The sequence below is a fragment of the Heptranchias perlo genome, chromosome 3 (genome assembly GCF_035084215.1).
Source record: "Heptranchias perlo isolate sHepPer1 chromosome 3, sHepPer1.hap1, whole genome shotgun sequence".
Lineage (NCBI taxonomy): Eukaryota > Metazoa > Chordata > Chondrichthyes > Hexanchiformes > Hexanchidae > Heptranchias > Heptranchias perlo.
In genome coordinates, this window is record NC_090327.1 from 24,635,078 (window position 1) to 24,648,463 (window position 13,386).

At 38.3% G+C, this 13,386-nt stretch overlaps 1 protein-coding gene across 1 annotated transcript in view; it reads left to right on the forward strand.

Moving 5' to 3' along the window:
• Positions 1-13,386, forward strand: part of adgrb1a (adhesion G protein-coupled receptor B1a) — a 516,358-nt gene that overhangs the window by 465,038 nt on the left and 37,934 nt on the right. Inside the window, exons 25-26 of the mRNA XM_067974780.1 lie at positions 2,855-3,026; positions 13,000-13,095. Of these exons, the coding sequence (XP_067830881.1) occupies positions 2,855-3,026; positions 13,000-13,095 (268 nt within the window). The remainder of the gene's footprint in view (positions 1-2,854; positions 3,027-12,999; positions 13,096-13,386) is intronic.

Genomic DNA, 13,386 nt, shown 5'->3' on the forward strand with positions numbered 1-13,386 from the left:
ATCTATCTCCTTCTTGAATAATCTATTCTAATCTCCTGCCCTAAACCCTTAACATTTTCTTTTTCAAGTAACCATCTAATTTCCTTTTAAACAAATTTATAGACTCTGCTCCAACAACAGTTTATGGCAAAATTCCATATTTCTAACATCTCCTTTAATTATTTTTTGATTACCTTAAGTGTGCACTCTTGTCACTGTCTTGGCAACCAGTGCAAAAAGTCTATTACTGTTTATCTTATCATAACCCTTCAATTTACACCTTAACCATCTCAGCTCTAGTGAAAAAATCCCTTACTTTTCTTCCTAACTGTACCTCCTCATGATGTGGAGTCAGGGGACAAGTAGAATGGATAGCTAGCTGACTACAAAACAGAAAGTAGAGATTAAGGGAAGTTACTGAGACTGGCAAAAGGTGGGAAGTAGTGTTCTACAAGGGAACACTTGATCACCATTTACATAAACAATTTGGACTTAGAAGTCGGAAGTATAATTTCAAAATTTGCAGGTAACACCAAATTGGGGATATAGTTAATACTGAGGAAGAACAACAAAATACAAAAAGACATTAATAAACTTGCAGAATGGGCGTGTAATTGACAGATGAATTTCAGTGTAGATAAGTGTGAAGTACATTTTGGTAGGAAGAATAAGGAAGCCATATACTCCTTGGAAAATAAGAGTTTAAATGGGGTAGAGGATCAGAGGGATCTATAGAATCTTGGTTAGACCACACTTGGAGTACTATGCACAGTTCTGGTCTCCATATTATATAAAGGATATAGAGGCACTGGAGAAGGTGCAACAAAGATTTACAAAGATGATACTAGAACTGAGAGGTTATACGTATCATGAAAGATTGAACAGGCTGGACTCTTTTCTCTAGAAAGGAGAGGGCTGAGGAGTGACCTGATAATGGTCTTTCAGATTATGAAAGGGTTTGATAGGGCAGACATAGAAACGATGTTGCCACTTGTGGGGGTGGGGGGGTGCAAAACTAGGGGCCATAAACATAAGATAGTCACTAATAAATCCAATAGGGAATTCAGGAGAAACTTCTTTACCTGGGGAGTGGTTAGAATATGGAACTTGCTACCGCAAGGAGTAATTGAGGCAAATAGCATGGATGCATTTAAGAGGAAGCTAGAGAAGCACATGAGGGAGAAAAGAATAGAAGGATATGTCACTAATAAATCCAATAGGGAATTCAGGAGAAACTTCTTTACCTGGGGAGTGGTTAGAATATGGAACTTGCTACCGCAAGGAGTAATTGAGGCAAATAGCATGGATGCATTTAAGAGGAAGCTAGAGAAGCACATGAGGGAGAAAAGAATAGAAGGATATGTTGATAGGGTTATCATAGTATGTCACAGCACAGAAGAAGACAATTCAGCCCATCGTGCCTGTGCCGGCTCTTTGAAAGAGCTATCCAATTAATCCCACTCCCTTTCTCTTTCCCCATAGCCCTGTATTTTTTTCCCCTTCAAGTATTTATCCAATTCCCTTTTGAAAGTTATTGTTTAATCTGCTTCCACCATCCTTTCAGGGTGCATTCCAGATCATAACAATTATAGGCATTAAAATGCTTCCTCATGTGGCCTCTGATTCTTTTGCCAATCACCTTAAATCTGTGTCCTCTGGTTACCAACCCTTCTGTCATTGGAAAGTTTTTCCTTATTTTCTGTATCAAAACCATTCATGATTTTGAACACCTCTATTAAATCTCCTCTTAACCTTCTCTAAGGAGAACAATTCCAGCTTCTCCAGTCTCTCCACATAACTGAAGTCCCTCATCTCTGGTGAGGGAAAGGGTGGGACATGAACGGGCTGGAGAACAAAGTGAAAGAACAGACCAGAAATTCGGGTTAGATGAAGTAGGGTGGAGGAGACTTGTTTGGAGCATGAATGCTGGCATGGACCAGTTGGGCCGAATGGCCTGTTTCTGTGCTGCACGTTCTATGTAATTCTAACATCCTAGTGAATCTATGCTGCAGCTTTTGCATTGCTTTCATATCCTTCCTATAATGGGGTACTTAGAACTGTGCAGAATACTCTAACAATGACCTAAAATACAGAAATGTTTCTATGGAAAGTGATTGGGTAGAACAGAATAATGTAGTTTGTGAGAGTTACATCGATATGTTGAAAGTTCATTTGATCACTTTTGGAGGAAGCAGGGAAAAACTTTGCAGAACATTTCCTGAGGAGATTAAGTAAGTTTGCAACTGAGCAAGTTGTGTATGGAAGGAATGGATTTGATGGATCAAATCTCCTCCCAGGCTTTCTAATGTCCTTTCATTATATGTATCACATCTCACTGCTGGTAATGACATTTCCTCCAGTTATTCAAAATTTATTTTTAGTGTATTGAGTGCAAGATGATTAAGCTGCTTTCTGAAGCTGCAGATGCTATTAGACCAGTTGTTGTGATAATCATTAGTATTTTCAACGTAGAATGCATAATATTGTGTCAGAAAATTCAGACGATATCTATTTATAGAAAAAAGGGCATTCTCACTGATAATTTATTGAAATGGAATTTTGTGTAAGAAGACCTGTAAAATTGTTTCTGTTTATGTTGAAATTAAATTAAAGATATTTGTTACAAGTCTGAGTGACCAAGAGTGGCTTTTTCACTCCCTTTTTTATACATAGGAAACCACATGATCCTCAGTAATACCTAACTGTATTGGGGATATTAATTACAGTGTAATAATGATTATTTGGCACTTCTGCTTTATTGTATTTGGATTATGTGTTAAACCGAGTCTTTCACAAATAGTATAATTGATCTGGTACTTACGGAAACTATTTCACATTTTCCCCCTAACATCTTTTTTATTTTTTTCCTTAATAGGGCATCTCTTTGGAGCTCCTGTGTTGTTCTACCGCTTTTAGCGCTGACCTGGATGTCTGCAGTTTTGGCCATCACAGATCGAAGATCAGCCCTGTTTCAGATCCTCTTTGCTGTCTTTGACTCTTTGGAAGGTTTTGTCATTGTAATGGTCCACTGCATTTTGAGAAGAGAGGTATGTCACATGGAAATACATGTGAGATTAAAGGGCAGGGGAAATGTTTAGCAGAGTTGGATAAATGAAGTTCAGGAGCCATGAGCACTTCTGGCGCCACAAAGGAAAGTTAAAATCTTTAAATAACTGGAAGAGGAATAAAAATGGCGTGAAGTGGTGATGTCAATGGTGTTTTCGGTTTGCATGTATTTCCTCTTAAATTTTGATGTGATATTCTGTTTTACATGTTTCAAAAATATACAGATGGAGGATCAAAGATTCCTGCCAATTAAAATTCATCCACAGCACAGTAAGGGTTATTTCATTCCAGTGTACGCAGACTGCTGATACCATTGGACAAGATAACTCTTCCTGTGGTAGCGTTCAAGTGAAAAATCATGTTGTTTCATTGTTCTGCATGTTGATTAGTTGAAGAAATGGCCTTCTGAAGTGCTTTACAGCAGAGTTCTTTTTTTATGATGTGGATCCCACTTCCAGAATAGATGGTGGCACCTAAGCCAAACTAAGCAACAGTGCTTAAAGCTAGAAATGAAAGAAAATTAATTGAAACGTTACGCTAGGTCATGTTAGTTAAAGATAAAATATCAAAAATACAAAAGGGGGAATGACCGAATGAGCAGAAGTAAATTATTTGAAATGTTTTTCTTATTTAAAAATGTGTTTATTTTAGTTGTGTTGACTTGATATTACAGTAATGTAACTATTCCTCTCTTTCAGGTAGCTTTTTATTAATATATGTGTGTGCAGATATGATGTATAGATATTCATGTGTGTGTGTATAAATCAGTTGAAAACTTTTAAAAATGACAAATTCCCTGGAGGTGTTGGCAGTCTGAAGGTTAATAATATACATTCTCTGAACTTTCCGGAATGATTCTTAACATTCCAAAACTAGGGGCTGTAACAATAAGATAGTCACTAATAAATCCATTAAGTAATTCAAGAGAAATTTCTTACTCAGGGAATGGTGAGAATGTGAAACTGGCTACGTTCCATATGGAGTGGTTGAGGCGAATAGCACAGGTGCATTTAAGGGGAAGCGAGATAAGTACATGAGGTAGAAAGGACTAGAAGGATACGTTGATAGAGTGAGATGAAATAAATAGAATGGGAGGAGGCTCGTGTGGCGCATAAACACCGGCAGAGACTGGTTGGGCCAAATGGCCTGTTTCTGTGCTGTAAATTCTATGTGAAACATGTATTGGATTTTTTTTTTGTCAGCAACGGTTTGGTTGCCTGACAACCAGTGCAATCTATTATAGATTAATAAGTGTGACATGATAGCTGTAAATTTACTGAATGATAATGCAGTTATTACTGGGAAGGTGATCTAGATCAATGTGTATTAGGTGTAGAAAATATTTAGCAAAGAGAGTTAGAAGAACCAGCTATCTCATCACATTACGTGATTGTATTTTTCCTGAGCTTTCCCTTGAAACAGCAAGTTTCAGTATAAAGCCATCACTGAGATTTCAGAGTGTGTTTAACTGCTGGAAGTATGTTGATCTAAATAATGCTGGGGGCAATGTCACAGGGTCAACAAAACAGTGACATTCCTGGTCAGGTGATGATCAAATCCTCTTAGCAAATTAAGTCTTTGCTGAAAAAAATACTATTTTAAATGAATGAAATTTTCTATGTTGTATGAATTAAGTGGTCATTGTCTTTGATTAGTAGAGATTTGAAATTAAAAGCAGGGGTGAAAAAAGGTTATTTTGAAGGAGTTGGCTGCCTGTTAGAGCAGTGGTATTCTTAGCAGAGTTTGCCTACCTCCCGCAGTTCTTGGATGACACATTCCCTGAACTCTTGAACAGTATTAACCTGAAACAAAGTGCAGGGCCAATACAAAGGTATTGATGAAGGAAGCCATCCTACTCAGATAACACAGCACCTCATAATAGCCAAACTAAGGACAACATTAACGGTGCTCTTGGAGGTGGGCTAGATTTCCAGGTGCGGTCCTTGAGGTCAAAGTGGATCATCTCCATCCAAGGGAAAATGGCATTTATGCGAGGAAGGGAATTTAAAAAAAAATAATAATTTCAATGGAAATTCATTTTGAAATAAAACTATTTTCTTGAACCCTTTGAGTACTAAAGATCCTTTGTGGATTTTAACACATGGTTTCAATCACATGACATCTATAGAAATGATTCTCTGTACCTTTCCAATTCTGAATATTACAAAGTAGCAAGAAAAGTATAATTCTGATTATTCTCTGAATAAATGAATTACTTGAAATCTAATAACAGATTTTGTTTTATTTTGAACATAACTGTTACTTGCAATCCTCAAAGGGTTAATATTACGCAGTTTGTGATCCATCCTCTTAAAAGAAAAAAATGGATGAATTATGTGCTCAAGTTTCCTCCAATTAACGTTGGGAAGACTGAACCCATTGTCTTCGGCCCCCACTACAAACTCTATACCCTTGCCATTCATTTTATCCCTCCTCAGCCACTGTCTTGAGTTGAACCAGACTGCAACCTCAGCATCCTATTCAATCTCAGCTGCCATCTTCACCTCTGTAACATTGCCCATACCCTATACTGCACCCCTGTCCTTGCTAACTTGCATTGGTTCTCGGTCCTCCAATTTAAAATTCTCATCCTTGTGTTTAAATCCCTTCATAGCCTTGCTCTTCACTATCTCTCTCACCTCCTCCAGCCCTACAATCACCCCCTGCAGAACTCGTAATCATAAGAAAGAGAGACTGTTGCAGGGATAAGGATAAGAAGGAAGAACGTACAGACGTAGACACCTGAAGTGGTTGATGTACCTCACAATGACTAATCGATAAACTCAATTGAGTCCAAACCTGAATTAAAGGAGGACAGAGACTGAGGCCATAGTGAATGGGAATGAGTCAGAGATGGTGATAAGGACAGAGTCTGGCCTCTTATGCATGGCCCTACCATTGGCGGCCGTGCCTCCAGTCATCTATGCCCCACATTATGGAGTTCCCTCCCTAAAGCCCTCCACAGCTCCACCTTCCTCTCCTCCTTTAAAACCCTCCTTGAAACCCAGCTTTAGGTCGTTCTTCCTAATATCTTTCTCTTTGTCTCAGTGTCTATTAAGTAGCAACATATATTATTCTTCCCTTGTTGTGAGTGTAGTTTCTAAACTCGATCACACAAAACAATACTTTGGAGTGGCAGTTATGTGAAGGAATTGAGATAATGCTCTCAAAATATTTCATTGCATTTGGATAAATTGCTGCCATTTTTCTATGATGATTGAAAAATTCAGCATAATTTTCCTTACTGGCAGTTCGCATGAATCCTTGAATTGAAAAAAGCAAGCCTCCTATTTTGAATCCAACCTACTTCTGTTGTAAATGCTGATTTAGATGTAGATCTCACCAGTTTAAAACTTTCATCTCTGACTAGCAAATGTTTGTTTCACAGAAATAATGGTGGGGTGGCAGGGGGTTAGCAAATTACTCAAAATAGCATTGTACACTGAAATCAGTTTTTGAAGAAGTCTGATTTCATATTCAGCATTTAAAGCAAGAGCATATCAAATGATTTGTCCATAATTTCTAAATGTTACAAAGAAAAGCGCAATGTACTCAGTCACCCGTTGTTATTGTGGATAATACTGGTTACAGGCTTTTTATGTAGATATCATGAAGTTCTGCTTCAGTGATACCATGATTGAGCTATAGGCTTTTCCTCCTTTTAAAAGCTCCTTAAGCATTCCCTATAATGTGAAAGAATGGAGTCTCACACTCAGTACTGCTTTTTAAATGAAACCTTTCACTTCCCCTGAAGATTTATGCTTAGTTAGCTGAAGCAGCAATTGGGATAGTACAATTGACCTCGGTACCCTGGGCTAAAGAAAGGAAAAGTCAGCCTTGCTTGCTGCTCCTGATCTGTGCCCAGTGATCCCTGCTGGATTGTATGCATGTGGACCTTGACTGAGGACCTTTTAATATTCCTTCTGGATGAATACCCTGCCTACTAACAATCTAGGCTCACACATGAAAAATAGACAGTTGGCAGTGGTAGTGGAGGGTGGCTGTTCCCAAGCATTAGTCAAATTGTTCAGGAGAGAAGAGGGAAAAATTGGAGAGAAATAGTTCAGTTAGCATTTAGGGACAGTTCATTTTAACATTATTTGACAAAGAGTTCACACCCGAAGTGAAAACTTTTCTGTTCTCTACAGATACTGCCTGACCTGCTGAATGTTTCCACCATTTTCTGTTTTTTGTTTAGCATTCCTTAGTTCATTTTTCCAACTGCTTCAGTTTTTTCCAAGTTATTTTTGTTTAAACACTAGGTGCCAATCATTGGCGTAGAGCGTGAATTTAGAATTATACATCTACCAAATGCTGCCTCTACTCCCACCTGTGCTGGGGGGAAAAATGTTGAATTTTTACATTAAAAATGTTAAACATCTTTTTGTTTTGTAAATAATAGATTTTTTTGAAATCTTAGCAAAAGTGAGGAAAAATAAGTAACATCTACAAATATATTTATCCATATTCGACAGACCAACCAGACCATCATGTACCCAAAAGCTACCTGAGCAATGACTCTTCCCTTCACAGTTTGGCTCAGTTGGTAACACTCTTGCTTCTGAGTCAGAAGGATGCAGATTGAAGTTCAGGTCCAACCCCAGGTCTTGATCACATACATTAGCTGATACTTCGGTTCAGTAGAAAGGGTCTGCTGACTTGTTAGGAGTGCTGTCCTTCCAGTAAAATGTTGAAGCAAGATCCCATTTCCTGTTCAGGTAGATAGAAGATTCCATGGAACAATAGACTGTCCAGGGAGGCAGTGAAGGCAGGTAGTGTGGAAAACTTTAAGCGGGAATTGGATAGATATTTGAGGGAGCAGGTGATTCAGAAGCATTAGTTTTTTTGATTCCGGCTCGATAGACTGCAGTATGTTTTTTGATCCTATGTTCTGAAGTTCTATGTTCTCCTAATATCCTGGCCAACATTCTTTCCTCAGTCAACACTACCAAAAATCGATTAACATCTTACTGCTATTTGTGGGACCTTGCTGTGCATAAACTGGCTGCCATGTTTGCCTGCTAAAGGGCCATCACTGAACTTTAGAATAATTAATTGTGTGTGAAGCACTTTGGGATGTCCTGAGCGATGTGACAAGGGATTAAATAAATTCAAATGTTTGCTGCTTTCTTTCACAAAAGCAGTTACCTCCTTCCAATTCACAGAGGCACTCTCTCCCTCTAAACCCGCCCCCCTCCACCTGGGAAAAGTTACTGAGACCAGTAGTTCAAGAGAGTTGAGTTGACATCATTTAAGTACATTCATTAAACAAGAGTGCTTTCATGCGCTTCTCATTTAAAATGAATGTCAATTCATCGCCAGACTCAGTTACTCCTGAAAGCCATTTTCCTCCAGTCATTAATTCTTGCTGTTTAAACAAAGATTTCAGGGATACAGCAGAAATAGACACGAGAGGAAAAAGATGTAGTGCCCAAAATTTTGATGGATTGTTCAAACGAATACGCAGCGGATCTCACTGAAGGGGTCAAAATTTGGGACTCAGAGAAGATATTCAGGTATTATGCCACTTTTCACTTCTGCCCTAAATTTCGCTAGAAGTGAGAGGATGTGTAAGAAAAGTCTCTCCTAACTAAGATGCAACCATGTGAATGATGGGTTTAGACCAGGAACAGAGGAACGAGTAGCTCATTCAGTTAGATCACGGCTGATCTGTACCCCAAATCCATTTAACCTCCTTTAATCCATATCCCTTGATACCCTTACGTAGTAAAAAAAATCTTGCGAGCTCAGTCTTGAAAATTTCAATTGACCCAGCATCCACAGCGTTTTGGGGGAGGGAATTTCAGATTTCCACAAACCTTTGTGTGAAAAGTACTTCATTTCACTTCTAAATAGCCTAGCTCTCATTTTAAGATTGTTCTGAATTTTCCCACCAGAGGAAATAGTTTCTCTATATCTACCTTGTCAAATCATTTTATAATTTTAAACACCTCAATTAGATCACCGCTCAATCTTCAAAACTTAAGAGAATACAAGACAAGTTTATGCAACCTATGCAGATAATTTAACCCTTTGAAGCTTAGTATCATTCTGGTGAATCTGCACTGTACCCCTCCAAGGCCAATATATCTCTCCTGAGGTGCCCACAAACTGAATGCAGTACTCCAGATAGGATCTGACCAAGGCTGTGTACAGCTGGAGCATAATTTCCTCCCCTTTGTATTCCAACCCTCTTGAGATGACGGCCAACATTCCATTAGCTTTTCTGATTACATATTGTAGCTGCACACTAGCTTTTAGTGATTTATGTACAGAGACACCAAAATCCCTTTGCTCCTCCACCGTTCCTAATCTCTCGCCATTTAAAAATATTCCAATTTGTCTTTCTTGGATCCAAAGTGATATTGAACTCTATCTTCCACAGCCTTGTGCACTCACTTCATCTGTCTATGTCTCTTTGTAACATCCTGCTCCTATCTATACAACTAACTGTGCCTCCTAACATATTGTCATTTGCACACTTGGATATACAACGCTCTCTTCCTCCATCCAAGTTATTGATATATATGATGAAAAGCTGAGGCCCCAGTACAGATCCCTGGGGAACACCACTTGTCACATCCAGCAAATCAGAGTGCATTCCTTTATCCCTACTCTATGTCTTCTACATCCCAACCAATTACCATCCCATGTCACAAGGTTGCCTCCAATTCTTTGAGCTTTTATTTTTGCTGATAATCTCTTGTACGGAACCTTATCAAATGCCTTCTGAAAGTCCATTTAGACAACATCCATAAACACTTCCCTGTCCACTATGTTAGTGCAACTAGATTAATCAGACATGATCTACCTTTCACAAATTCATGCTGACTCTCTTTGAGCTCATAGTTGTTTAGGTGCTAAGTCACTCTCTCCCCGATGAGAGATTTCAGTAACTTCCCCACAACTGACGTTAAACTGACAGTTCTGTAGTTTCCTGGTTTCTCCCTCCCTCCTTTTTTAAACAATGGAGTGATATTTGCAATTTCACAATACAAAGGCAAAGTTCCCGAATCTAGAGCTTTGGAAAATTTCCTCACATATTCTTTTGATACCTTAGGGTGGAAACTACCAGGTCCTGGAGATTTATTTTCCTTAAGTCCCACTGTTTTCTCCATTACCATTTCCTTATTCACATTAAATCCACTACATTCCACTCCTTGACCTATTTTTAGGTTCCCTTGTACCATTGGTATTTTATCCTCTTCCTCTACTGTGAAAACTAATACGAAGTATTCATTTAACAAGTCTGCCATTTCCTTATTATACATTTTACTATCACCTGCATCAGTCTTTAATGGATCCATATTCCTCTTTACCACTCTCTTTCTCTTAATATATTTACAATAACTTTTACTGTTAGCTTTAACAACCCTTACAATTTTTTTTATACTCCTATTTTTCAGCTCATTACTTTTTTAGTATCCCTTTGTTGATTTTTATAGCTCTCTCAGTCTGATGGATTTCTACTTTTTCTTGCATTTGTATAAGTCTTTTCTTTTTGCTTGATACTATCTCTTGCCTCATTTGTTGACCATGGTTGCTTAACAGCATAAGTAGAGCTTTTGCCTTTTAGGGGTATGTACTTGTTTTGTATCGTACCAAAAACTTTTTTGAATACCTCCCACTGTTTATCTGTAGGTTTATCCATTAACGATTCAGCCCAGTTTACTGTGATCAATTTATTTCTCATCACTTCGTAGTTTGCCTTACTTAAATTTAAACACTTTGTTTATGACTCTATTCTCCCTCTTAAACCTAATATCAAATTCAGATCAGGTGCTCCCTTACTGTTGGATTGTTAACTCATCACTAAATCCAGTATGGCCTGTTTATTTATCAGATTCTATTGTTTTAGAAAACCGTCCCAAATACATTCTAGAAATTTGTTGCCTTTACTACTTGAGCTGTTGTGTTTCTCCCGAAAATTAAAATCTCCCATTATAACCACTTAGTTTTTGCTACGTGCTTCCCTGATCTTTGTTTTTATACATCCTCCTACTATATCACTACTATCAGGAGGTCTATAGACAACACCTACCAGAGTCTTGCATCCTTTGCTCTTCCTTTACTCTACCCATAGTCTTTTCACTGCCACTGCCCAATCACCCTTACTGAAATCCCTTCTTTCTACTGCGGCAATTGTGTCTTTTATCAATATTGCTGCTGCTCCTCCTTTACCAATTTCCCTTTCCTTTCTAAAGATCCTATAGCCTGGAATATTTGGCTCCTAGTCACGCTCAGGTTGTAGCCAGGTCGCTGTAAGCATCATACCCTTCAACCCATTTTGAGAATTCTTATCACTTCTCATATGGCATTCCCAAAGAGATAGTGAGGCTTTGATGGGCAGGCATATATTTCAGGATGCTGTATCCATTTAATTGGAGTCTTCCATGTGCAAATGGCATTGCAGATCATTTAGTGCACAGGGTGATAGCCTTAAGCGTGTGAATGCACTTTTAGGGTAAATATTGAAATGTACAAAATATAGTGGCATCTTGCAGCCATCAGACTTATCTTTGTTGAAGTACAAGGTCATTAAACCTTGTCCTGAATTGGAGAGAGGTCCTGGGGGTTCCAGAGTTGCCACTCACGACCTGCACTGCTTCCTTCCACAAGGCCCTGACTGCTGTATTGGCAAGTCACTTGCCACCCACTGCCGCTATTCTATCTTCCCCCATGCCTAATTTCAGTCAGAATTAGATTTACATCACTGTCGGAGAAGTTTCAGGCTCTCTTCTTACTGGTTCCTTTAAGATCTATGCTTTGAAATTGCTGCATGTTGGTACTGCTTTAAGAGCAGTCACACTTTAAATGCAGCAATTCTGCCCTTACCAGAAATTCTACCATCCCTCTCACCATGCATGTTCATATTTCATACATGGACTTTTGTCCTGCCCAGCAATATTTAAATTTGCTGACCTCGGAATTTAGGACGGGGTTCAGCTTTGGGCAGAGTTTTGCTTCACCACACTTATGGTGGCAGATCACGGGACTTAGAATTTCAGGACTTGAATTAATTAATTTTTTTTAAAAGGGGTTAGTGAAAACAATGTACCCTTGTTAAAAAAAACCCTAATAAAATTTGCTGCAGTCAACTAATGCAACTAATGTACATTCACTAACTAACTACCACTTTGCCATAGAGAAGAAAAAAACAAAGCAGTGGTTGGTAGTAATCTCAAGCATATCAAAAATGCAAAAGCAAATAGTTACTAAGATTACATTAAATTGGTTGATAATATTAATGAGAGAATCTTGCTATCAGCATCTTTTGCAAACAGTTTCAGAAAAATAACTGCAATTAAGTTCAAACTTATTTTTAAGGCTATTTCTCCTTTATATGTTTTCCCATGAAAAATGTTTTTTCCAATCATGAGATCTGATGACAGCATCTAGGTGACTGAGGGAATCACTGTTCCTGGTAGACTGAGAAAGTTAATATGCCCAGTTCAGACGTCAAAATGACTGAACCATCCAGAATTAACAACTACCTATTGAAATCAATTCACATTGTTGGCCTCAATTACTCCATCAAGCTAATTTCATTTGATGGTATCAGCACTACTCACTGCTTAAATAAAACATGCAAGGAAATTAACAGAAATAGCCAAACAAAATACAATAAATAGCTTTGGTCAGACTGCTATCATGGGCACATGAACTGTGGAATCCTTCTGATCAAAATTTCTATGATTCTAGAAAACTAAAAGGATGTAATTGCATTTTAAAAAGTGAGCACTGATGGTGAGACTTCACTTTCTCATGTTTGCCTTTCAAGTATGTTAGTTTGGCTGTTCATCCAGTTGACTTGAGGAACAGCTTTTTCCTTTCCCCACTAGGAATCTTATTTTAGAAAATAGCAGAAGGGTTTTGAACACTTCCTATCTGATCCTATTTTTTTTCTCATCATTAATATTTAATTTAACCGGGAGTTCTTGTCTCACTTCACAGGTTCAGGATGCAGTGAAGTGTAGAGTTGTAGATCGACAAGAGGAGGGGAATGGAGACTCTGGGGGATCATTTCAAAATGGACATGCACAATTAATGGTATGGACTTTTGTGCTAAAAATACCATACTTGTGTTGAATGCTTACCTATCTTCCTTGAATGATTGCTTGTGAGAAATATCATAACAAGTTCTGCCATATTGGCTGAGGGTTTTTAAATCTAGTTGTTATGCTTCTCCCAGGAGATAACGTGGCTGCCAGTGGGTGGGGAGTATTGGGGGTTGTGTTGCCAAATTGCAACACAGCTGAATGAGACAGACTTGATTGGCTAGCTGGTCTTTTTCTGACCGTCTTTTTCATATATTTATAGTCGGAATTTAACATTCTCAAT